Source organism: Poecilia mexicana, unplaced genomic scaffold (genome assembly GCF_051168715.1).
Source record: "Poecilia mexicana isolate PSO_F unplaced genomic scaffold, ASM5116871v1 scaffold_4, whole genome shotgun sequence".
NCBI lineage: Eukaryota > Metazoa > Chordata > Actinopteri > Cyprinodontiformes > Poeciliidae > Poecilia > Poecilia mexicana.
In genome coordinates this window covers 21,899,439-21,922,812 of record NW_028263373.1, presented here as the reverse complement: position 1 = coordinate 21,922,812, position 23,374 = coordinate 21,899,439, and the positions used below count along the sequence as shown (strand labels likewise).

The 23,374-nt window shown below is 35.3% G+C and overlaps 1 protein-coding gene across 2 annotated transcripts in view; it reads left to right on the top strand.

The window, feature by feature from the left end:
* The window catches only part of LOC106922731 (E3 ubiquitin-protein ligase rnf213-alpha-like), a 53,684-nt gene that overhangs the window by 2,211 nt on the left and 28,099 nt on the right, over positions 1 to 23,374 (top strand). Inside the window, exons 4-30 of one of the 2 annotated variants that reach the window (XM_088005074.1) lie at positions 190 to 293; positions 3,534 to 3,816; positions 3,908 to 4,188; positions 4,359 to 4,985; positions 5,135 to 5,313; positions 5,535 to 5,678; positions 5,779 to 5,975; positions 6,507 to 6,772; positions 6,933 to 7,159; positions 10,574 to 10,774; positions 10,856 to 11,048; positions 11,641 to 11,696; positions 11,844 to 12,003; positions 12,123 to 12,257; positions 12,825 to 12,923; positions 13,003 to 13,122; positions 13,991 to 14,180; positions 14,922 to 15,095; positions 15,988 to 16,140; positions 17,076 to 17,704; positions 18,286 to 18,445; positions 18,519 to 18,736; positions 19,436 to 19,573; positions 20,096 to 20,251; positions 20,366 to 21,602; positions 21,732 to 21,916; positions 23,060 to 23,215. In XM_088005074.1, coding sequence (XP_087861200.1) covers positions 190 to 293; positions 3,534 to 3,816; positions 3,908 to 4,188; positions 4,359 to 4,985; positions 5,135 to 5,313; positions 5,535 to 5,678; positions 5,779 to 5,975; positions 6,507 to 6,772; positions 6,933 to 7,159; positions 10,574 to 10,774; positions 10,856 to 11,048; positions 11,641 to 11,696; positions 11,844 to 12,003; positions 12,123 to 12,257; positions 12,825 to 12,923; positions 13,003 to 13,122; positions 13,991 to 14,180; positions 14,922 to 15,095; positions 15,988 to 16,140; positions 17,076 to 17,704; positions 18,286 to 18,445; positions 18,519 to 18,736; positions 19,436 to 19,573; positions 20,096 to 20,251; positions 20,366 to 21,602; positions 21,732 to 21,916; positions 23,060 to 23,215 — 6,668 coding nt within the window. Of the gene's footprint in view, positions 1 to 189; positions 294 to 3,533; positions 3,817 to 3,907; positions 4,189 to 4,358; positions 4,986 to 5,134; positions 5,314 to 5,534; positions 5,679 to 5,778; positions 5,976 to 6,506; positions 6,773 to 6,932; positions 7,160 to 10,573; positions 10,775 to 10,855; positions 11,049 to 11,402; positions 11,479 to 11,640; positions 11,697 to 11,843; positions 12,004 to 12,122; positions 12,258 to 12,824; positions 12,924 to 13,002; positions 13,123 to 13,990; positions 14,181 to 14,921; positions 15,096 to 15,987; positions 16,141 to 17,075; positions 17,705 to 18,285; positions 18,446 to 18,518; positions 18,737 to 19,435; positions 19,574 to 20,095; positions 20,252 to 20,365; positions 21,603 to 21,731; positions 21,917 to 23,059; positions 23,216 to 23,374 lie in introns of those variants that run through there. The other variant, XM_088005075.1, reaches the window with a different exon arrangement.

Here is a 23,374-nt window from a genome sequence, read left to right as displayed (position 1 = left end):
AATTTTCAGATTTCTGTAAAATAAATAAAAATGTGGTATATTAAAAAATCTTAATGATATGAATACTTTTGCAAGGCGTCTGGATTAATGACTTAATATAATTTTTTAATTTGCAGTATTTCTTAATTTCCCTCTTTTGACCTGCACAAGATGGTAATTAGGGTTGCATTACTTTTTTTCCTTAAATAGATGCCTCTTCATCAGAAAACCAGCCTGCTGTCACAAAGGAGAACCAAAGCAAGGATCAAAATCAGGTTGCACAACCTGAACAAGAGCACCAGAATGAAATACAGGTAAAACATTCCTAGAATGAGTAATTTTCAAATTAATATTTTTATGATCCATGGATTTAAGATTGTTCTGGAAATGTACTCAAAAATGTTCTGCTCGGATCAGAGAAATGACCCCATCGCTTCCTTTGTAGTAATTGCTGGATTTGTTGAATTGTTCAACAAGCCTTTGAGGCTGCACTAAGTGCAGCAAGCAGAGTTGCAACTTTATTTTAAGGCTTATGTTATCACTATAAATAATATTACTAGTCTTAACATTGGTTAAGCCCTTCACCTATGGGTGCAGAAAATACCTATAATACCAAACATAGCTTTCTGCAGCAGTATTTTGTAAACAAATACCAGTCTCAAATTAGAATAATTTCACTGACAAACTAAATGACACATCATTCCTTAGAATCTTGGAGTGAATTGAATAAACCAGGAGACAGATACTTGAAAGAGTTATTACTGGGACCAGGTGGAGCTAATGACTGAATGGAAATATTCAAAACTAACCTAAGAAACGAATGCAAGTTATGGAAACTAATGGGACAAAACTAGAAGCCAAAACTACATGGAGAATCCAGTTATGAAGAAAAATGTAATTCCACTCAAGAAGTTCTCAATTTACCAAACTAGAATAGAAACAGCCTTCAATGTCCTGCAAGGTGAAATTAAGGTGTAACAGTAGCAACGGATGTAGAGGTTCACACAAAACGTTCTTGTAATGTTACAAACAATATTGTCACCTTTCTAAAATAGTGACCTATGTAATTTTTTGACAAAAGTCATTTTCTTTTGTGCCTAAAACATCACCAAATCACCTTTGGCATTATTTTAGGAAGGTGAATATATATAAAAAAGTAAGATTAATAATACTAAAATGGTGACAAGGAAACTCACTGACAGGAAAGCCAGAAGAAAATGAAACCCAGCACAAATAGAAGGAGAGCTAGAAAATAAAACAGGAACTAAGTTCTTCAGTACAAACTAACGGCTGCCACTCAAACACAGAATCCTAACCAATACGTTTTATGGATTATATTATACAGGATTTTTACCTGTCTGCCAACCCAACTCAGCCTCCAGGTGCAGGCCGAACCTGGTTCGGTGAACCTGACAAGGTCAGGAATGTTAGGGCATAAATATTATTCCACAAACAGCAGAGCCATGCCATGATGTTGTTATAGCATGGCTATTAGGTAATATATACTTCAATACCTGCTGGTTAACATATTGTAATAAAAGACTAAATATAATCCCATAGTACTTAATTCTGAAACTGGCTTTTGTACACTAAGGCCACATTCACACTGCAGGCTTTATTGCTCAATTACAATTTTTTCTGATCTTTTTGTTTGTTTTTTACGTGGCCGTTCACATTTACAAATAAATGCAACTTGCTTGTGATCTCCCATAAAGAGCAAATGACCTAAAAGTTTCCTACATGCACAGTAGAGGATGCAGTAATGTCACACATAGCGAGCATGCTTAGTGTTTTCAAAAGTAAAATGGTAACCTTTAAAATCGTGAGATTTTAGAAGTTTAGTCCAACCACAGCCAGCACATTAACAATTTAATCTGCCACGGTTGTTGTTTTTCTTTCCGTTTCCATGTATCAGGATGCACAATAATGATGTTTGTCGAATATCAATTACATACAAGTCGGATGAATGCAACCTGGCCATACAGACACAGGTCAGATTTGAAAACATTTAGGACCACAGATCCAAATGGTTGGGGTCGTATTTGAAAAAATATGTTGCTCAGACTGTCATCTGAAAGTCTGAGCAACCTATATTTTACCTATATCTGATCTGGCTGCAGTGTGAACGTAACCTAATGCTAAATTTTCTCTCATCTCAGTTTCTAATATAATTAAGTATCAGGAGGTAGGAATGGTTTTCTTATTAGGCTCTTCTGAATTGAAGTATCAAGTAATATTTTTCAAGCTGACATTTTAATGTAATGTATATCTAAGATAACCAGAGACAAGTCTTTGGTTTCTATTTATCATACTGTAGTTTTAGAACAAATTACAACTAAAGAAGACAACTAGTCTAACCATGAGCAGAGTGGAAAAAAGAGATCAGCAAGGTCCTCTGTTCTGTAAAAAATAAGCTAATGTTATATTAATATTTGTGCTTGTAAAAACTCAACAGCTATAAACTAAAGCATACGTTTGCATTGTTTTATGTTGCATTCTAAAATGGCTTCCAGACCAAAAGCCAGAAGCACTTTAGCTTAACACTGGGTTCAACCTCTGTATTAAAGAGCATAGTTTTAAGAAACAATACAAAATAAGCAGAACTAAACAAAGTAAACTAGCAACTAGTGGTATGTCCACGCGAGACGGACTAAACCAGTGGTCCCCAAACATTTTCCTGTGAGGGCCACATAACTTTTCCCTTCTCTGTTGGGGGGCCGGAGATTGTTGACGGGGGGCGTTTCTCGCTTGATTTTTACCCAGAAAGCACATGGGCAAAACCCATGAGTGAAACAGTCACTGGGACTGACTAGTATATATTCCATTGAGGGAATTTACCTATAATATATTAATTTCACATATGTTAACATAAAGACTCGTTTTGAAGTATAAGCTGCTACTTACAGGCATTGCTTCAACCTGGAATGCGGCGTTCATAACAGACACGTATGTTCATCTGCTCTACCGCTAGCAAACAACCGTACTGATTAAATAACATAAAAGTCAAGCAGTTCCCTAAAAGTCCAACAGATGGCAGCAATGCGCCCCACAGTTTACAGGACACACTTCCTGCTAAAGAGCCCCCTGGGCTAATCAACCCTGATGGTTAAAGAAAAATCCACATATAAACCGGAAAATACAATAAATGAAAAAAAATCTGAATGCTCTCTGGTATTGTTCAGGGGGCCGGACCAAATGTGGAGGCGAGCCGGATCCGGCCCGCGGGCCGTAGTTTGGGGACCCCTGGACTAAACTTACCAAGTTAAATGGTTACAAGGAAACACATTAACAGTAAAGATGAAGAAAATAAAACCCAGCACAAATGGAAGCTAGTCTAGAAAATAAAACAAATGCATAGAAATATGCATTCAGGACTACCACTCAAAATCAGAATCCTAACCAATATATTTAATGGGCGATATTTTATAGGATTAAAGCTTTTTGTCATAAAAGTTGTGCATTGTTTGATTTCAGAAAATCCTGTTATTACAAAAATGCATGTTTGACAGAAAATCCTGTTATTACAAAAATGCATGTTTGACATTTTGTTTTAGGAGCAGAAAGCTGTTGATGTCAGTGACTCTGGTCTTACCAGAAATAACACTCCTGGCACTGTCTTAGAGGACACGAGAGAGACGTCCTCACAGAACCAGGCACTGCATGTTGTAATCCCTCAGATCAAAGGAAGTTGTACTGAAGGCACAGGGGCATTTCCTGTTGTTACTGATGGGAATGATACACAAGACTCTGAAGAAACTACTGGATTGGGCATTTCTGTCAACCCAGCTGAGCCACTTACACCTCTAAGTACTAATCAGACAGACAAGCAATCAAAAGGTATAGTAGAACAAGATGCAAACTACTGGTGACAAACAAAAGAATTTGTCTTGATAATTGTCTTACTCTGCATCACTAACCTTATCTGCAGAATGTAGTTCCACCACTCCTGAATCATCTGAACAAACACCTCAACAACAAGAAGTGTCAAAACTGTCAGCATCTGAAGAAGATGAAGATGCAACAGTGTCTAAAGATAGACTAAGTGTGGGTGGAACTCAAGATAATAATGGAAAACCAATCAATAAAGAACATGCATGTTATAAGGAGAACCAACCAGCTCTTGTTGGAAGTTACCCAGATGGGGGAACTATCAAAGACACCGAGAGTTCCCCAAATGTATGTTTTGAAACAAAGGACACCTTAACTCAGGTAGTTATAAATCATAAAAAAGTACATGAAAAACAGCCTTCATGCAATTTAAATTTACCAAATTTACATTGTAAATTGTAGACTTGGATAGTAGACTAATGTTAACTAATGTGCATTATGTTCTTTTTAAATATGTAGACAAAACTAAAGCTAACCATTTTCTTTTTTAGAAACAGTGGATTGACTCAAGTACAACTAGAAATGTTGCTCCAGGAGAGAACCAATCAGATCACATGCTACAGAAACTACCAAAGAGTGCACAGGAAGAAAATCCTACAGGGGAGGATTGGGTAGTTGTGTCTCATGAGAACAAGTATCAAGTATGCAGCGATAAAACCTCTGGATCAAGCCACTCTGTCTCTATGCCACATCTCTCCAATACACCTGGCAGCAATACACAGACAGAACAGCCCAGAACACACCCACCAGTTTCCAGTATCGTAGACCATCCAGATGCCTTACAGGCTCATTGTGACAAGTCATATGACATTGTTCCTAAGACTGCGTTACCATTATTGCCTGAAGAATCTAATATCACTGGATCTGAGTCAGCTGAACAAACAGCTAATGAAGGAAACCAAGCAGAGCAAACTACCAATGTAGAAAATAAAGATGTGGTAAAAGCTCAAGAAAACCAGGATGCCTCTGTGAAGCCAGATAATAAAAAGACTCCCATAAACAATCAAATGATCAGCAATCAAGATGGCAATCAACAAATCCAAACAGTTGATACAAACAGCAGAAAGAACTTTGATAACTTGTCTCAAAACACAGGAGAAAAACGCAAATGTACAGAGGTAATTGTTTAACATGTAGGAAAATCGTTTTAATATTCTTAAAATGGAACAAATATATTGAGTTTGTTTGTTTTTATAATGTAACATATAGCATGCAATAATGCACATTTTAAATCAATTATTGACTATTTATTTTCTGTTTTTTATAGGTTTCTGAAGTTCAGTCAGATAAGACGATAAGCTCACAGATGCCAAGAAAACCAGAACAGCAACCAGGCATCAGAGACACAGGTGTCTCAGAGCTGTCTTCTCCCCACGGCCCACCCAAGAATGAGGACCCAGGTTGTCCAGTGCCAGCAAAAATATCTAAATCCACTGAATTACCAACGTACGTTTTAGACACTTAGGAAATTTGTCTCTAAATATTCTATGAAGTAGTCAAACCATATATAGCTAAATACTCAAAATACAACAATTTTTAGGGTATAACAAATTTTATGTAATCATATATTTTGTATATGTACTTTAAATTTATAAAATTGTGTAGTTTAAATAGTTTAACATACAATTTTAATCATTAATCTACTTTTTTTTATTTTTTTGCTTCAGTTCAGCAAACAGGGAATACGTACATGTGTACTTCTATGCTCTCACCTCCAAAGACATAAATCCAGAAAACGACAGAATTTTCATAATGTCTGAAAAACTTTTTGGGAACTGGAATACACGGGGTCCAGAAATGTTCGTCTTCCAGTAGGTTTTGTTTTATCTTAAATTATAATAACTATTGTTGGCACTACATTGCTACATTTTGCTGGTTTTGTTGCTGATGTTCAACCTTTTTCCTTCGCAGGAACCTGGGGGACAAGCAGTATCTTGTTGTAGCAGACATTTGGATTCCCAAAAATGTAATTCATTTGAACTTCCCTTACAAATACTTAATATACAAGAATGGCGAAAAAGTGAAGTATGAGACCATCTACAACAAAGAAGAAAATTCATTGATCAATAGATGCCTTTCAATCAAGCAAGAATATTTAAGTCCTGAAGGTATAGTAGATTTTGTTTGTTGCCTTCACGTTCAAAAGAAGGTGCTTATTTTTTATTAGAGACAAGTGTGTGGCTATTTATATCAAACAGCATAACAAGAATACAATAAATATAGGTGAAGGTGCAAGTTTATTGATACTGAGATGCAGCTCATTTTAACTTTTAAGTTTAATTTTTTTTTTTATGTGCGAGTAGTCCAGTAAAATTTGTTTTAGTAATAGGGGAAAGTGGGATACAAAACTTTTCTCAACTGGGTTTTTCAGAGAATAATTTAGAAAGCAAAGAATTAGAATTAAAGTTATGTTTAAATTGTGTTTTCCTTTCTGCATATCATCTGCACTACACTAGATATATCGGTATACCAACTAGTAAATCACAGTGTACTGTATTTCACAGATGAGGATTGTTGCAGTTCATATCTTACTGAAAGACTAACAATTAAAATGTGTAATTAATATATTAAAAATGTAAAACAAATTGCTGTGTGTTGCATAAAAATATTCTCATCAAATTTATCTATTGAATTTTAAGGGTCATGGCACCAGTATGATGATGTCATCTACCTGGAACTTAAACGTTCCTGGCTTTGGGATTCCTTAAGGAGCACTGTGGTTAAAGGAAGAGATCAAGCTGGCCAGGAGATGCTAAAAATTATCTTTGATCTTCTAACAACATGGAATAAACAAAATGTGGAGAACTTCTTTTTTCTTCTACAACAGTTCATTTATGCATACAGCTTTCCTTTACTTCATGATGGTAATGTGAGACTATGGGAGCTGTCATATGGTGCAGATCAGGTAAATATCAGTGTGGCTTCCCCCAAATGATCTCTTCAATGCATGACATACTGAAAAAAAATCACTGTGTTTCACCAAGAATTATTCTAGCAAATTGAGCAAACATGATGTTTAATGATGTAGAATCACATTCGCTGATTGTGTAACTTTTATATTGCAGGTGAAAAAAATGCTGAGACATTTTCTAAACAAAATGATCAACAAGCCTCCTTTTCACCCGCTACATACTGGAGTTGTTGCCTTGCTTGTCACCAACATGCATCTCCAGGGGTTCATGGCAGATCAGTGTTCTACTCTTTGTGATCTCCTTTGCCTGCCCAAAATGGCACAGCATCATTTCGAAAAGTTTTGGAAAGACTTTGGAGATCCTTTGGCAGATAAAAACAGGTAACTGCTTGCATGTGGTCACTAATGAAATTATCAAAAGAAAACCTATTACATTTTTATGTTAACCGACTTCATAGGAGAATACATGATTTAAACAGATATTCATGTAGGATACAGCCCACCATGATTATTTATACAATATGCGGAGCCACTCGACGTCCCACAGAATATACTGTATGTCCATGCTGTATTGATTCAAAAATGTAAATTACCAAATCAAGAGAGAAACAGTTAAATATGGACAACTTCTACCTTGGATGTCAACGACACACTACTAAAGAAGTATTTTCAATAGAGAAAATGTTACTAGTGTTTCATCTACCAATGATAAATCATCAATTCTGACAAAGAGAAGTTTCACTAATATCACATAATAATAATAATAATAATAATAATAATAATAATTGTAAGCTGTTGCACCTGTAGTGATACAAAAACCGGGTATCCATTAGATACAGGGTATAGGGGAGCTGTTCTATAGGAGTGGCTAAAGCAATGATTAAAAATGATCTCTAATTTTCATTTTCTTTATTTAACAGCTGTTTGTGTATGTATAAATTATATGATCAATAACAAAAGGACTGCACTGATTACTTTCCCACACACACTAAAAGTGCTCCAGTGCGCGCCCCTTCGAGAACATGCTAAAGCTCAATTACTACTTTTTATTTATTCCAATTCTGTTATCTGATGACAGAGAGCTAAAAATTAAGAGATACAAAAGAATTTCTCTGGAACACAAAACAGAATAGACATAACAGAATAAGGAAGCTTGTTTGTTTTTGTTGTTCAGACTATAATAATTTAACTAGATGGTAAATCATAAATCAAAGAAATCATAGAACTTGGCAGTGATACACTGGGGTTTAAATATGTACTTTAAATATGTACATAATTTAAAAACTTAAATAATGCATGTTTGACCTTAGTGGAGAAAAACACAGACTTGACCCAGTTTTCAGTGATGTAACAAATCAGAAACTGATCTTTAAAAGTATGCATAAAAACAGGTGCAAATTTGATAGCACCTTCAAACCTGATTTACAAGCAAGACACAAACACAGAATTGTGTCGGCAAAATGACCAACGTAGAAGGCACAGTCTAATTATCATGTTTGTCTTCATAAATATGTTGAACATATGTTGGCCATCAGATACTGGGAGGAGGATATCTAAATGTCTGACTTACCATGATCAATGAATTTATTAAACCAGAGGCAGATTGCGGGTTCTGTTTTTGATCTATTTTTAACATGTTTGTAAAGCATATGCAACCTGGAATGCAAAAATGGCTGTGGTCACTGTGGTGAGATGGAACCATAGATACAATGACAGAAAACAGTGCTTGTGAAAATATTTGAAACGTTTAAATAATATAAAAAAAAATATTAGAAATATTGCCCAGCAATTCAAATTTTGAACTGCAGTATTGCCAAATTGAACATTAACTGCCACCAGGGACCATAAAACCATCACATAGCCAATGGGATATTGGAAAAACAAATAAGTGTCTTGTGCACAAGAGTCTCCCCCCTTTGTGGCTCCTTTATCAGTTTAAGCACATCCATGTAATAAATTATTATGGGCCTGCCCTAGTTTACAATGTTTCGGTCAAGTGAGTAATATTCGTCAGTTCCAATTTGTCATAGAAAGATTGGAGGTTAACATTGGGCCGACAGAGTTGGAGAGCACATAGCGCGATGTGTTGGGGGGCTTGGGTTGGCGTTAACTGGCATTTGATTACAGATTTTGAAGGATTTTTTGAAGTATAAATTAATTTAATTGTGTTGTATCACTTTGAGATACTTGTTTAAATTAAATATATTATTATTATTTTTAGTACTATTATTATTATTATTATTGTTTTTAGTATTATCCATCTGTTAGCTTCTGTTTACTTGGGGTCAGACTGCAGGATCTCTCTGCAGCCTAAGCAGAGACCCAGACTTTCCTCTCACCTACTTCAGCTGGAGAAAGTTATGGCACGTGTACACATTAATTTTGTTCTAAGCATATCTTCAATGCATAGATGGGTTCAGAGTCATCTGGTGACATTGCAATGTAGAGCTTTTTATTATCTGAGTATTCACGGTAGCCACTCTTATTACTTCTTATAATCTGCGCTAGAGCCAGCATGTAAATATTAAACAGTAGGGGTTCCGGAGTTGAACCTTGGGATACCACACATGACTTCTGTCCCCTCCAATAAGAAGTTACCTATTGACACAAAGAAGTCCCTGTTCTTTAGGTAAGATTTCAACCAGTTAAGTTCTGAAGTTCTGTAACAGTCAGACCCAGCTCTTCAGTCGCTTCAATAGTATATCATGGTCAAATATTGCAACGAGATCCAACAGAACCAAAACTGTGGTTCTTCCACAGTTTGTATTTATGTGGATGTCATTGAACACTTTCATGTGTGGGCAGTTTCAGTAATGTGGTGAGCACAGAAACCAGACTGAAAAACGTTAAAGTGGCATTGTTAGGACGTTATTTAACTGTTTAATCCAGTGTTTTTCAACCACTGTGCCGCGGCACACTAATGTACCGTGAGTGATCGTCAGGTGTGCCGTGGAAATTATCCAAGCTCACCTACCATATTTTCCGGACTATAAGCTGCTACTTTTTTCCTACACTTTGAACATGTGGGTTTTCTGTGGATTTTTCTTCAACCACCAGCAGGAAGTGAATCATTGGAAGTCAAAATTGGAAATCAAAGAAGTACGCGCTAATTTTCATTTAGAACAAGCACATGCTAGCAGCAGGCACGACAGAAAATTGTTTTCAAACTCATATGATGCAGCTTCTAAGTATCCCAGCAGTTATTAGGACACAGCCCTCTGCTGCCCTCTCCTGGGTCCTTATGGGAAACCGAGAGCAGCAGAGATACCAGCGGCCTGTAGCCCGGTGCGGCTGATATATGTAAGTTTCCGGGGGGGGGTTCAAAAAATTTGAAGGTACGGTTTACAGTATGGTGCGCTCATAGTCCGGAAAATACGGTAATTGGTCTTAAAATATTTTTGGAAAACCAATTAATTATCTGCAAATAATGCCATCTTTGAGTATCTTTGCTGTATCAATATGCTGCTAGTCACTACTATAGTAGTGACTAGCAGCATAATCATGTAATTTTATTATCACTAGATGGCAGTAGGTACAGAGCATTTTACATTAAAACAATTGAATTAGTAACATTCATGCATCACACAACAGTGTTGTGGCACTGTTCAGGTATATTTTTGAAGTGGACATGTTAAGTGCAATTTGAAATAAGAAATGTAAAATATGATAACAAATGTTTGTGTTTATTTGATTCCTATTCAAGACACTTTGATAAGAATGATTATATATGTAATATAGGTGGCTACAGAGGATCTTTGTTTACATTTTGGGTTGGTGGTGTGCCTCTCTTTACAGTATTGCAGATGTTGTTCAGAGGTTTTGCGAAAATGCAAGACAACACACAGCAAAGTGGGTCTTGGTCATCCCCTTGATTCATCTGCTGAAAGGAGAAAGTGAGCCGTTTCAGCCAGTTCCACCAGTTTTTGATCCACAATTTGATCCCTTGAGGGCTGAGAGACAAAGCAAAGGATCTTCCACTTCTGACAGTGGTGCAAAGTATGACATTTTTATTGCATAATTTTAAAAATGCTACATTTCTTCAAATTTCTTATCTTAACCTTCTGTAACTTTAAATAGGAGTCTGATCAGAATCATTAAAGACCATGCATACCTTGTGAACATTGACCGACTTCTTGTGCGATCTTGGATGTCTCTGCTGCATTTGGAAGATCTGATGAGCTTTTTGACTAAAGTTCAAGTCGAGCTCCTTGACGTCCTTCGTTATATGCAGTTCAGCATGAAATCTAATATAAATCATTCTAGCTACATGGTATGACCAACGTAGAAGGCACAGTCTAATTATCATGTTTGTCTTCATAAATATGTTGAACATATGTTGGCCATCAGATACTGGGAGGAGGATATCTAAATGTCTGACTTACCATGATCAATGAATTTATTAAACCAGAGGCAGATTGCGGGTTCTGTTTTTGATCTATTTTTAACATGTTTGTAAAGCATATGCAACCTGGAATGCAAAAATGGCTGTGGTCACTGTGGTGAGATGGAACCATAGATACAATGACAGAAAACAGTGCTTGTGAAAATATTTGAAACGTTTAAATAATATAAAAAAAAATATTAGAAATATTGCCCAGCAATTCAAATTACAGTCATTTAAAGTTCAAGTCGAGCTCCTTGACGTCCTTCGTTATATGCAGTTCAGCATGAAATCTAATATAAATCATTCTAGCTACATGGTATGTATGCTTAAAGACCTTAACAATAAATATACATAAAAAAAATAAAAAGACATTATTGCAATGGGACAAAATGAAAGGCGAGTGATCTACAGAGAACTACAACTTCATGTGATTTCATAAAAATTGAGTGTTAATTGCTGGTGTTTTTTTTTAAAACAGGCATTAAAAGACTTGTCATCTCATCTCATCAGAAAGGAATCCAATCATAAGCAAAGGTAAGTACAAAACAAACCTTTTCACTTGTCAAATCGTAAAGCTGGAACAATTTTTATACATTTTACCTATAAACTGTTAAAAAGATTTCTGCAATTTTTTCAATATGGCAAAAAATATTTTAGAAAATGTTTATCTTTTTTTCCCAGTTTTGATGACAAATATGGCGAGTGTTGTCTAAAAACCGCTGTGAGACTACTTGGTTCTGTCTGCCGCAACATAAAAGAACCAGACCGCTGTGATGTTCCTCTTCTGTTCCTTGAGCTCGTCTGTTTGATCTCTAAGATATATGGTCACACTCATTCTGAGGCAAGAATCGCCAGTTAATCTGTCACACCTTGTTCACATCTGTATTTCAACATTTTGTCAAACTTCCACTCTAATGGCAATGTTTAGCACAACTAATGATATTCTAATAATTATTACAGGTACAAAAGAGAACCCAGGAAGAATCATTCGGAGAGACATTGCAAATAATAACTGAATGGCGAAGAGACACTTTTAACAACAAACTGCTTAAACCATGGGGTCACTTGGAGCTTTCTTTTCCCTATGAAATGAATGTAAGAATTACTGGCAGCAATATGATGCCTTACTATTTCAATCACAGCTGACCCACACCAATTCCCAGGTTATTTTTTTAGGTCTGACTGATTCTAATTTACTTGTATCTATAATTCATGCAAATTGCATTTCTGTAAACCTGATTTTGATTCAATCTTAAGATGCAAAAAGGACCATAAATAAAAAATAAAATGTGCCGCTGTCCAATTGATAGCGGCAGCTGTTATTATTCTCCTTGTGCTTTGCATAAAAGCAGATATTTCTAAAATTGATCTGATTTCACTTAACTTGAAAGAAAGCATTTTATATTGTATATTTGCAAACTGGAAAAAAAAGTTATAATTTTTGTTGCAATGAAAGGGAAAAATTAAAATATGTATTGTATCTGATCAGTCCCGATCAAAATAAAATAGGCAGATTTTGGTCTAATGGCATTGGTGTATCTCTAATTGTTGTAGGATTTTGTTTCTCTTTGAAAAAAAAAAAGATTCAACTGTGTATTTTCGATAGTCTTTTAGTTTAGATGCTGCTTTTCTGTTACTATTAAAAAATGTCCCCATGTATAGGTCTGGACAAACCTACTTTCAGTGTCATTCAGTCATGAGGAACAAACTTCTTTCTGGAGAAACACATTCTTAAAAAACTTTGAAGGAAAACTTAAAAAGGTAGGGCTTCTTTACTTGTACTGTATTTTTATGTTTTCAATGTATTTTCTTTATACTAAGATTTGTGTTTACGTACTAGGAGGATCGTATTAATCAAATTGGATTCTACTCTAAAATGGTAGAAGAACTGAGCAACACAAATCCACTGCTGTCCGTTATTGAAAAATGTGCCTTGGAGGCTGTAGCACTTATTTGCCAGGTAAGACATCATGCATTTAGTAAACATTTTCACAAGACACTATAAAACTTGTTTAGATTCTGCTTTTGCTGTGAACTTTTTTACTGGTGATTCCAAACCTTAGATGAGGATTGCAGAGGATGTATGTAGCTTGATTGTGACAAAATAGAGTTATGAAAAGTATATTTGGCTGTGTTTAAAAAAATTATATAACATTTATGGTAGGGAAATTTAAGCTGTAAAATCTAGTGGACCAGATTCATTTAAAAAATTTCTATTATTTGATTACTTGCAATTTGATGCCCAAAAATCGATGTATCATCCATTCTTTCTATTTTCTTTTGGGGGTTAGTTAGATATGAAGTGAATTTACCAGTCAGAAAAAGCTGGTAAAACAAGTGAAATTTGTATAGTAAGCAAAAAACAAACAAACAAACAAACAAACAACAACAAAAAACACAGGTGACAGGTATTTCCTGTACAGTGACTCAGTTTACAAAAGTACCTCACTTCAATGTCAATATTCCCACAGCATTTTATATTTATGTATACCAGTTGTTATCCACCACATAAACTAAAATACTTAGTTACCACTACAAACGTATAAAAATGGTAGTGGAAAAATGATGACAGAGTGAGTTGCAGGTTGTGGTGAGTGGGATAAATGGTCTCCCACACCTGTTGAGCCTGCAGCTACGCAGCATGTCTATAGAAAAATAATAAAGCACTCATTGTGTGTTCTTGACATCTCTCCAGACTGGTTTCTTTATTGAGTGTTTAAAGAATACAACTGATCCTCTCACTGGAAATTTTAGAGCTGTTTCTAAAATGATTGTCACCATATTGTTACACTTTATTAAAGTATTTTTCTTCTTTTTTTTTTCTTCAGGATAAATCTAATGTATCTATGAAACAACTTTTGGAAACGCACAATATATCAAAGTTTGGAAAACTGATGTCCGTTGTGGTGCTCAAGTCATGGCCAGCAGATTCTAATGGAGATCATACTGAAGATGAAGACTTGACATTTCAGTACCTTTTAGACTGGCACATGGCAAAAACTGTCTTCCAAATGGCAGGTAATTGGAACATATTAATAATTTAATTCCTCAGGCTACATGACCAGTCTTTCTCAGTGGTGGAAGACGGTTCTGCTGACTGCTCTTGGCGTTGGACCGCCATTATGTGCTACTGAGATGTAATATTTCACAGACTTGGCGCTCTCCCATCGAATGTTTCCTTAATGTTGCAGTGTGTTTTATTTTTTACATTACATATTAGCACTTTCACTATGTCCTACTGCACGAGAGTTAATCTGTGAACAATATCTACCTCCTCTGCCTGCCATGATTTCTGCAAAAATGAAACGCTTGGTCGCAAACAACCTAGCTGTTGATTAACCGTCCCAGAACCTTAAGAGATGGGGTCATTTCAACCCCACGAAGTTGTTACTCAGTGTGCAGTCTGGCAAGGTCGCACTGACCCCACGTGTGCTTTTATGAAAAATATTTTATGAAAATCCAATTTCAAAGAAATAAATGCATAAATAACAGTTTCCAGTTCTGACATCAGCTTTTGCTGGTAATACTGGATTCACAAGTCAATTTTTTTCACATTATATGGAGAAATTGGAAACTAGATGTAAAATATGAGCATAAATAGGTTTGGGTGATATTGCGTTAATGTTATGTGAGCCAACAGAATCACAACTGCTCAGAAGAAAATAATTATCTCCTTTTAAGAATAAACTGCTATGCTTTTTTTGCTTCTTTTTACTTTTTGTTGAACCTTAACAGCAGTTGTTGTGTAATGTTTTGAAGGTGCTGGAGAAGGTCTGATTAACAAACTGTCAGAAGAAGCACAATTTAAGATGACTTTGGGAGCTTCAGTGTTTAAATCTGTCTCCGAAAAGTTCTTCAGTGGGCAGATCAAAATGAAAACATTGAACCAAATTCTCCAGAGAGAACAACACTTTCTTGGTTTGCTGAAAATAGGTGAGTATGTTCTCTGTTTCTCTTCACTTTGTCCTTCCAACTATTCTGTTATCTTAAATGGTTTCTTCTCTGGAATCTAATATTCAAAAGTGTTCACTTTGTGTTTAGTTCCTGTATGTTTCAGTGTACAATATTCATTTACATAACACCATGTGGGAGATAATTAGGCGGTCTCCGGACAAATCCAGCTAGGCTGATCTATTGCAAAGCAATGGACTTCCTCACGTTTTCATGGTAGATTTAGTACCATGACAGAAAAATCCAGAAAAAATGCATTACATAAAAATGTTACATTTATTAACCCAAAATATTGCCTTGTCATTAAATCCACCATTAAATGTCCCCTGACCCCTTTAAAACATTTAGGTGCCCCTGGGGTGGTCCACATTCATCTTCAGTATTCTATCAAAGTAAGACTACATGACAAGAGTACTAGTTTCGATTGATCCATGTTAGGGGACTTGACAGCCATTCAGAGTGGCAGTACTTTAAAATTTAAGTTTAAAATACATCAAATATTAATATTGACAATAAAAAGCCTTAAATTTTCTCCAATACAACATGAAGTTGTAGAATTTTTTTTCCATTTGATCAGTTAATAAAATTCTCAAAGTTTTTAAAGAAGCATATGTACAAATAAACCCCCTGCAAAAATAAATTGTTACAATATCTTTTTTAAGATATGTGTTCTTAAAAGTTTTATGTATATAAACATGCCTTTAATAGCACAAATCAACATGCTACATGTAGTCTTTAAAAAATGTATTTGAGTCTTTAAACGTTTTGATGACCAACCGATTGTTTGGGACATCTGTTACTGTTCAATAGGATTCTGCAAATGGGTGCTACTTTTTTGTTGTTACTTCTTATTATTTACATTTTGTTTTTCTAGATTACCTCTGTGATGACGGTCGTTGTAAAGATGAAGTCAACATGAGAAGATTTTTGGGACTAAGGAAAGAGGAAGCAGATGCAGTATCCAGTGAAAAAGAGATGATCAGAGATCTCTTAGAATTCTGTCAGGAGGTCTCTAAATATGTCAAAGGTGGGTAACATTCACAAAGGACCCTGCAGATAATTTGCATGGTGTTTTTGTCCTGAGTACAACTAAACTAAACTAAATACAACACAAATTGCACCCTTTCAACACCACCTAAAAATGTTAAGGTCAATTGACTGATTTTGCAGTCTAAGAAACCCTCTCTATCTTAGACATATACAACCAACATGCAGCCTTATTTCTTGATTTATTCTAGACTTTGTCAAGCTCTGAGTTATTTAGGGGCTGTTGTACCTTCTTTCCCCTCCCTAAAGTAATATTGATAATATGCATAAACTTGCTTCCTGTTGGTACATTTGGAACAACACATAAGTATTTGGACAACCTACATATATACTGTTCTGAAGCTCTCCTAAATGGCCCTAACAAATCATCAAACTAGACAAACTCAACTCTTATTCTTTCATCTTAAGATCCCAGCTAGTAAGAAAAATCATTTTTTAAATGCTTTTCAGGCATGCTTTCTCATTTTCATTGCAGGCATCAACAGTTTTACATTACTGACAATGTGTGTGTGCAATGTGTTGGGAATCACAATTTGCATCAATGTTTGATGTGTGAATGTTTGTAAACAAAAAGGATTTTAAAAAATTCATGACTCTTCAGTAAGAGACCTTAAATTACTTATAAAAGGAAAAAGACGACTAAATTGAGGACCAAGGTTGATTCATGTTCTAGATAACTTGAATCATGTGCTGCAAGGAAAGGAAAAAGCAGAATCATTCTCGGAGTAGTTGTGAAACAAAAATGAGTTTTATTTAGAGATTTATTGAAATGTCAAAACTTGTCAAAGAATCCTTGCATAGCATATAACTAATCATTTACGTAAAAAGTATTCACCTAAACTAGGATTAAGAATCCTCATTTAACATGCCTTTCTATTTAATTTCTAATCTGTACATTTCTGTTTTTAATTCCAGTTGACTTCCAGGGGTTGGACAAAAATCTTCAACGGAACTTTGAGTCAATGAATTTGAATGAATTCATGGCAGTTTGCTCACTTGATAATTTCAGTTCGCAGACCACAAGGAAGGTCACTTTCTTTAACCTCTCTGATACCATCTATGAAATGGCTTCAGAACTACATGACATTAAAGACAGCCTGATCTTCAAAATGTGCTGGACCAACCAAGTGAAAGAACTGTCAAGAGAACACTCTGATGAAGATGGAGAAGAAGAAGAGGAAGAAAAAGAAGAGGAGGAAACCGTCTATACTCTTGATCTTGTTCACAACAAAATTTTCCAGAGTTGCTACAGCCAGTATAAAAACCTTTATGACAGCATCAAGAGCGGGGAACTGTTACTAGAAGAAGTTGACAACATTTTTGAGGACTACAAAGGAAAGTACGAAGACCTGCGCAAAGATTTCGACATAATGTGCAAGATTGACCGAACTGATAACAGAAAATGGATCAATAGAAGAGTTGCACAGATAAGGCAATACCATGAGCACCATTTGGTAATGGACTCTACTGAAATAATCATGAACATCAAAAATGCGTTATGTCCAAAAGGAGATTTTAAGATCCTGGAGAAATTACTGCAAATGGTAGGTTTCTGCATGTCTGTCACTTTGGGAAGTTTTGTTTATGGAAACTTTTTAAGAAAATATCAGTCTCATTTAAATTTTTACTTGAACTGTGGAGTATAATTAAAAGTGTTAACCTCACATTGTTTTATATACAGTGGAGAAAAAACAAAGTTTTTACTGGAGATAAAAATAGGAAGAAATAAAAAAATAAAATAAAAAGAAAATGCAGTTATGTTAATAATCTAATTTAGAGTAGCATGCAATGTACAGAGTTTTGGTTACCTCATTTTCACATGTAAATATGTTGTATTTTGTGCAACAAGACTCAAAACTTTGAAAAACTATCAGTGACCTAAACCAGAATGACTTTTCTTTTGGTCATTGATGTACCATGTTGGTGTGCTACATGACTAAAATTAAGACTTTCAATTAAGCAGAAGGTTAAAACAGATTTATGAATAGTTGTTTAAGCAAATTTGTGTCGCACAAACAATTAAGGTTTTTCAAAAAATTTTTGAAATTTTAAAATGATCTGAAAACTGTTCCCATTACTTTAAATCCCAATACATGATTTCACCTTGTGAATTTATATTTTTCAGAATGATGACAACTCCAAGACAAAGAACTTGAACTACATTGATTCAAGCTTTGTCCGTGCAAAAGATATTCTGAAAGACATAACAGATCAACGCAAGGAGTGTCTACATGTGCTCAGTCCAAGTGACAATTTTATTAAGTGGGTCAAAAAGGAACTTGAAGGTAAAGTAGATTTAAGATTTTGTTGCAAAAAATGTTAGATCTACTAGTTGCTAAAATAAACTTCTTTTTGCAGATATCAATGAACTGAAAGTTTTTGTTGACCTGGCATCCATTTCTGCTGGAGAGAATGATCTAGATGTGGATCGAGTGGCCTGTTTTCATGATGCTGTTCTTGGTTATTCATCACTACTGTATGGGTTGAAACAGGACTCCAATTTTCAAAATCTCATGGATTCTTTGCCAACCCTATGGAAAGCTCTTGAGAATGACAAAAACTTACCAAAGAAACTGGTAATCTTAAACAGTTCTTATTTTTTTAACTATAGTAACAGAACAACAGTTGTAAATTGTTAATTGATTGTGAACTGAATTAGACTATGCAATTTCTTGACACATTCTTAATTAAATTTATAAAATGTGACTAAATGAGCCATAATGTTTTGTTTGGAATTGGACATGAGAAGAAAAACAGTTTTCAAAACAAACAATGGGTTGTAAAAAGTGGTTAGTGGCACCCCTGCAAACTGATTTGGACAATATAAAAAGGAAGGGAACAGGGTAGAACTCAAAATATTTTCACCTTTGTTTTCTTAATTAGTTAAAACATTCTAATGTATCCACATCAATTTGTAAGGCTTTGCGGAAAAATTGTTGGAAGCCAGATCTAACTTTGATGGTGTATTGAGAATTAACTCGTCAGACTGTGAGAGCATCCCAACAAGATATAAACAAAATGGTTTGAAAACATCTTCATTTAGAGGTCGTTTTTGCAGTAAAGTCCAAAATTATTTGGACACCTAATATATTTACATTTCAAGTTATTTTATTCTACCAATAAGTCATTTTCTGACTGGAAATTATTCCAAAGAGATAAAAAAAAGAAGATATAAGATGTTTTATTTATTTTAATATATTTGTAATTTAATACATATACATATCTGTAAACATCATGAGATTTGGTTAACTCCCTAAATGGTTTTCCTGTTTCAGAGAGACACAGCTCGTCATCTGGATTGGTTGAAAACCGTTAGAGAAACCCATGGATCTGTCGAATTTTCTTCTTTGTCCTTGGCTACATCCATTAATGAGAGAGGAACGTATACTGTCAAGGCCCAAAATCAGAAACGGGTAAATCATTATCATTCTTTGCTGTTAGTGTTGTGTGCAAATACATTCAAATAAGTGTATTTATAAGTGGTATAAAAATATCTAAGATTTTTTTAAATACTAAAGAAATTTTTGTACTTTAATCATATTAAACATTATTCTAGACAGAATGACTGCTGTAAATCAATAAGTAGTAACAAGTGACTTAATTTATAATTTCATATACGGTATATTAAAAAATTATTGAAAAATAATTATCTTAATTATTTGGATTGTGTCCAGAGGATGTTGATTAGATCATTTTCAGATATATGATATCAGACAGCACTGTAGGGAGCAGCATCTGCTGCTTTCGGATATCAAGTAAGTAAGTTGATTAATTGTTGGCATCCCTAGTTGGTAGATAATACAGTGGTGATAGACATGTCAATCTGAGGTGACAGCAATATCTTTTTAATCTACAAAGATCTTTTCATCTTATCTGTGGTTTTGTGAAATAAACCAAATTTGCTTCATTTCATTGTTTAAATTTTTCTTCCACAGTTGAATTTGGAGTCTTCCCTGAAACTCCAGATTCAAGATGGACAAGGTCAAAGCTTGACACATAGCTACGAGGATCTAAAAGAGCTACAAAACAAGCTCATGCTCATGTCTGGAAAAAAGCAACAAAATCAGACTGAAGTGGAACGATTCACTGAGGTGCATTCCATCAATTTCTTTTTTTTATCATTTTCTGAACAGGGATTTATATACATTTTTATATAATCTATGATTTTCACATATGTTGTAATAACACATGTTCTTTATATTTAGGTGTTTGAAAATGTCCAGAGACTTGCCAAAGCATTTATAGATCTCCATACAGCAGGGAATCCACTTTTCAGATGCTGGGAAGCAAAGATCTATTGCAAAAGTCAAAGTGATCAATGTATCACCATGGAAATCAACTTTTGCAAGACCATTACTATTAAGATGAATGGAAATCTGGTTGAACAACTCATAGAACTGTCCAGGAAGATGGAGTTGTTTATTTGTGACTGGCAAAAATTCATGGACGAAATCCGATCTGATCACTACTACTTAAACTTCTTCACAGCAGAACAAATATTCCATCTATGCAGCGTCCTGAGTCCTGCAAATGTAAATACAGAAATAGATGAGCAAGTGCTGATGATGCTCTCTTTCATCAAACCTAACTGCTCAGCTTCAGATGTCTGGGGACCATGGCAGAAGCTCTCCAACCGATTTGAGCACGGTGAAATCCATAACAAAAATGATGATACATTTTCAGTCTGTTTTAGCCATTTAACACATGAGGATGCAGTAGAGAGTGGAGACCAGACTTTTGGTTTAAGAGAACTAGAAGACTTGTGGAGAGACTATATTGGGAATGACAGAATGTTTTTCCATGACTTTTTGGACATACGGAGTTTGGGGCATTTATTTAAAATGATGGCTGACCCAGAAAAGGATGAATCAGAAGAACCAGTACTCTGTGAAAATAAGGATTTTTCCCTAAGAAGAACTCTCCCTAAAGGTCTCATTGCAAAGCAACCAAATCTCCTAATCTGCCCACATGACCAGGTTCTGACTTCAAGTATCTGCTTGTACATGAACAGTGAATATGAACCTCTACCAAGTTATGACGAGGTTCTCTTGTGTACCCCATCAACATCCTACGAGCAAGTGGAGCTTTTCCTGAGGAGATGCCTCACACCAGGGGATGTTGGCCAGAAAGTTTACACAATGATTTGGGCAGATCAACTTGCATATGATGTCAGCTGTGCGATGGAGAAATGTTTTCAGAGACTGAGCACTCACTTTAACCACCATGATTACAGGCTTGTGATCTATTGTAGCTCTGAGAGGGAACACACTTATATTCCAACTGCATTTAGTCAGTTCAAAAGAGACTTTGTTCCTCAAGAGCCATTGGGGAAGATCCAGCAATATTTGTCCAGGCATTTTTCACCCCCGTCAGATCTGAAGGATGCTATGTTTAAAGGTGGCCATACTGTTGGCATTGTCTCATCGCATCGTGCTGGAGTTGGTAAGTTTTAGATGTAAAATCGACCAATTCATAATTATTGATAAGGTGATCTTTGTTCCCTGTTACTGTTGATGTCATCATTTTAGTCATCAATATAATAGCTTTTTTTTTCTTTTTTTCTTTTTTTAGGGAAGTCTCTATATGTCCAAAGGCTGTATGAAAAATTGGAAAAATATGTTGAAGAGGGTACTGCATGTAAAAAGTGCATTCGCCTCACTGAACATACCATTGATGACCACCAAGTTCTCCAGTCTTTGTACGACACTCCAACACAAAGGGATTTTAAGGTTTTTCACCTTGATGTCACATCATCGGTAAGAAGCGTTAACATGCGTGTACATCAAAAAAATGAGAAATATTGTGAAAAATGGCACATTTTTTGTTACTTATTTTAGAAAGTGAAACTCAGATTCATTATACTTATGGTGAAATCTCTGAATCCAATTTTCTTTTGATTTGATGCCTATGGCTTATTATGGATTGCTGGGTTTCCATTTCACTCAGCAATCTGGATCAAATGCCTGCAAATCATCAGCAATGACTTGAAGTCACATGAGAGAATCTCATCATAACTTGGTAGAGGTTGGCAGATGTCAATCCAGATGACTTGAAGGCCGTCAATGCAGATGATGGCTGTCATCATCTGCATTGTTTGGTTTGATGTCTCTTGGCTTCCTCTTAAATATACCTCATAGATTTTCTATGGAGTTTGGGCCAAGCCAGTTTGTTAGCCAGTAAAGAACAGGAACACCATGGTTAGTGGACCAGCATTTGGCACCAATGGTAGAGTGAACAGATGCCCAGTCCGACTGGGAAATGAAATCAGCATATCAATTAAGATGTTCGAACAAAAAAAGTGCTTCAAAAATCTTGGTAGATGATTGCATTGACTATGGACTTCAGAAAACCTTTTGGACCAGAAACAGCAGATGACATGACACCCTAAACCATCACTGAGTGTGGAAACTTCACACTGAACTTCAAGCAACATTCATTGTGTGCCTATCCAGTCTTCCTCAACACTCTGGGAACTTGAATTCTAAATTATATGCAAACTTTACTTCTAAGGATTTTGGACCACTGAACAATGGTTCAGACTTGAACAAAGCAACAATTGTAGCCCATTTCTAGGATTTGTTTGTGTGTAGTGAGTGCATATTCGTAAAGTGTTCTTTATGATTGTGCTTGGATACAACACTTTGTGGGCATATCATCAACTGTCTTCTGGACATTTGTCAAGTCAACAGTCTTGAAATATTTGAAATATATACAATATATATAATGAATCTGTGAGTTTCACTTTGTGAAATAAGTGACACAAATATTTAACTTTTTCATGACATTCAATTCTTTTTAGATGTACCTGATGCTATGATCAGCATTAATCTGATTTATTTTAATTTTGACTTGGTTTTTACTCAAAAAGTGTTGCTTTCTTTACAAAATGTTAATCTCAGGTACAGAAAGGGCTGGATGAATTCCTTTTCAAGTTGTTCTTTTTACGCTACTTGATGGATTCAGATGGACAAATGTGGCACTGTACCCATAAACACCTGTATATCATGGAATTAACAGAAACCACAAATGATCAGGCCAGATGTGGCACAAGATTGGTAAGTTGTCTAGTATGTCTTAAAATGTGATGATCATTAGATTGGCTAATTTTCATGGTTATTTCTATTTTGTCCAGCTTCTTCCAATTATTTTGGCCACAGGAAAAGAAAAACTAATACAGTTAAATCAGATATTTTCATTCATAGTATAAAAGAAGC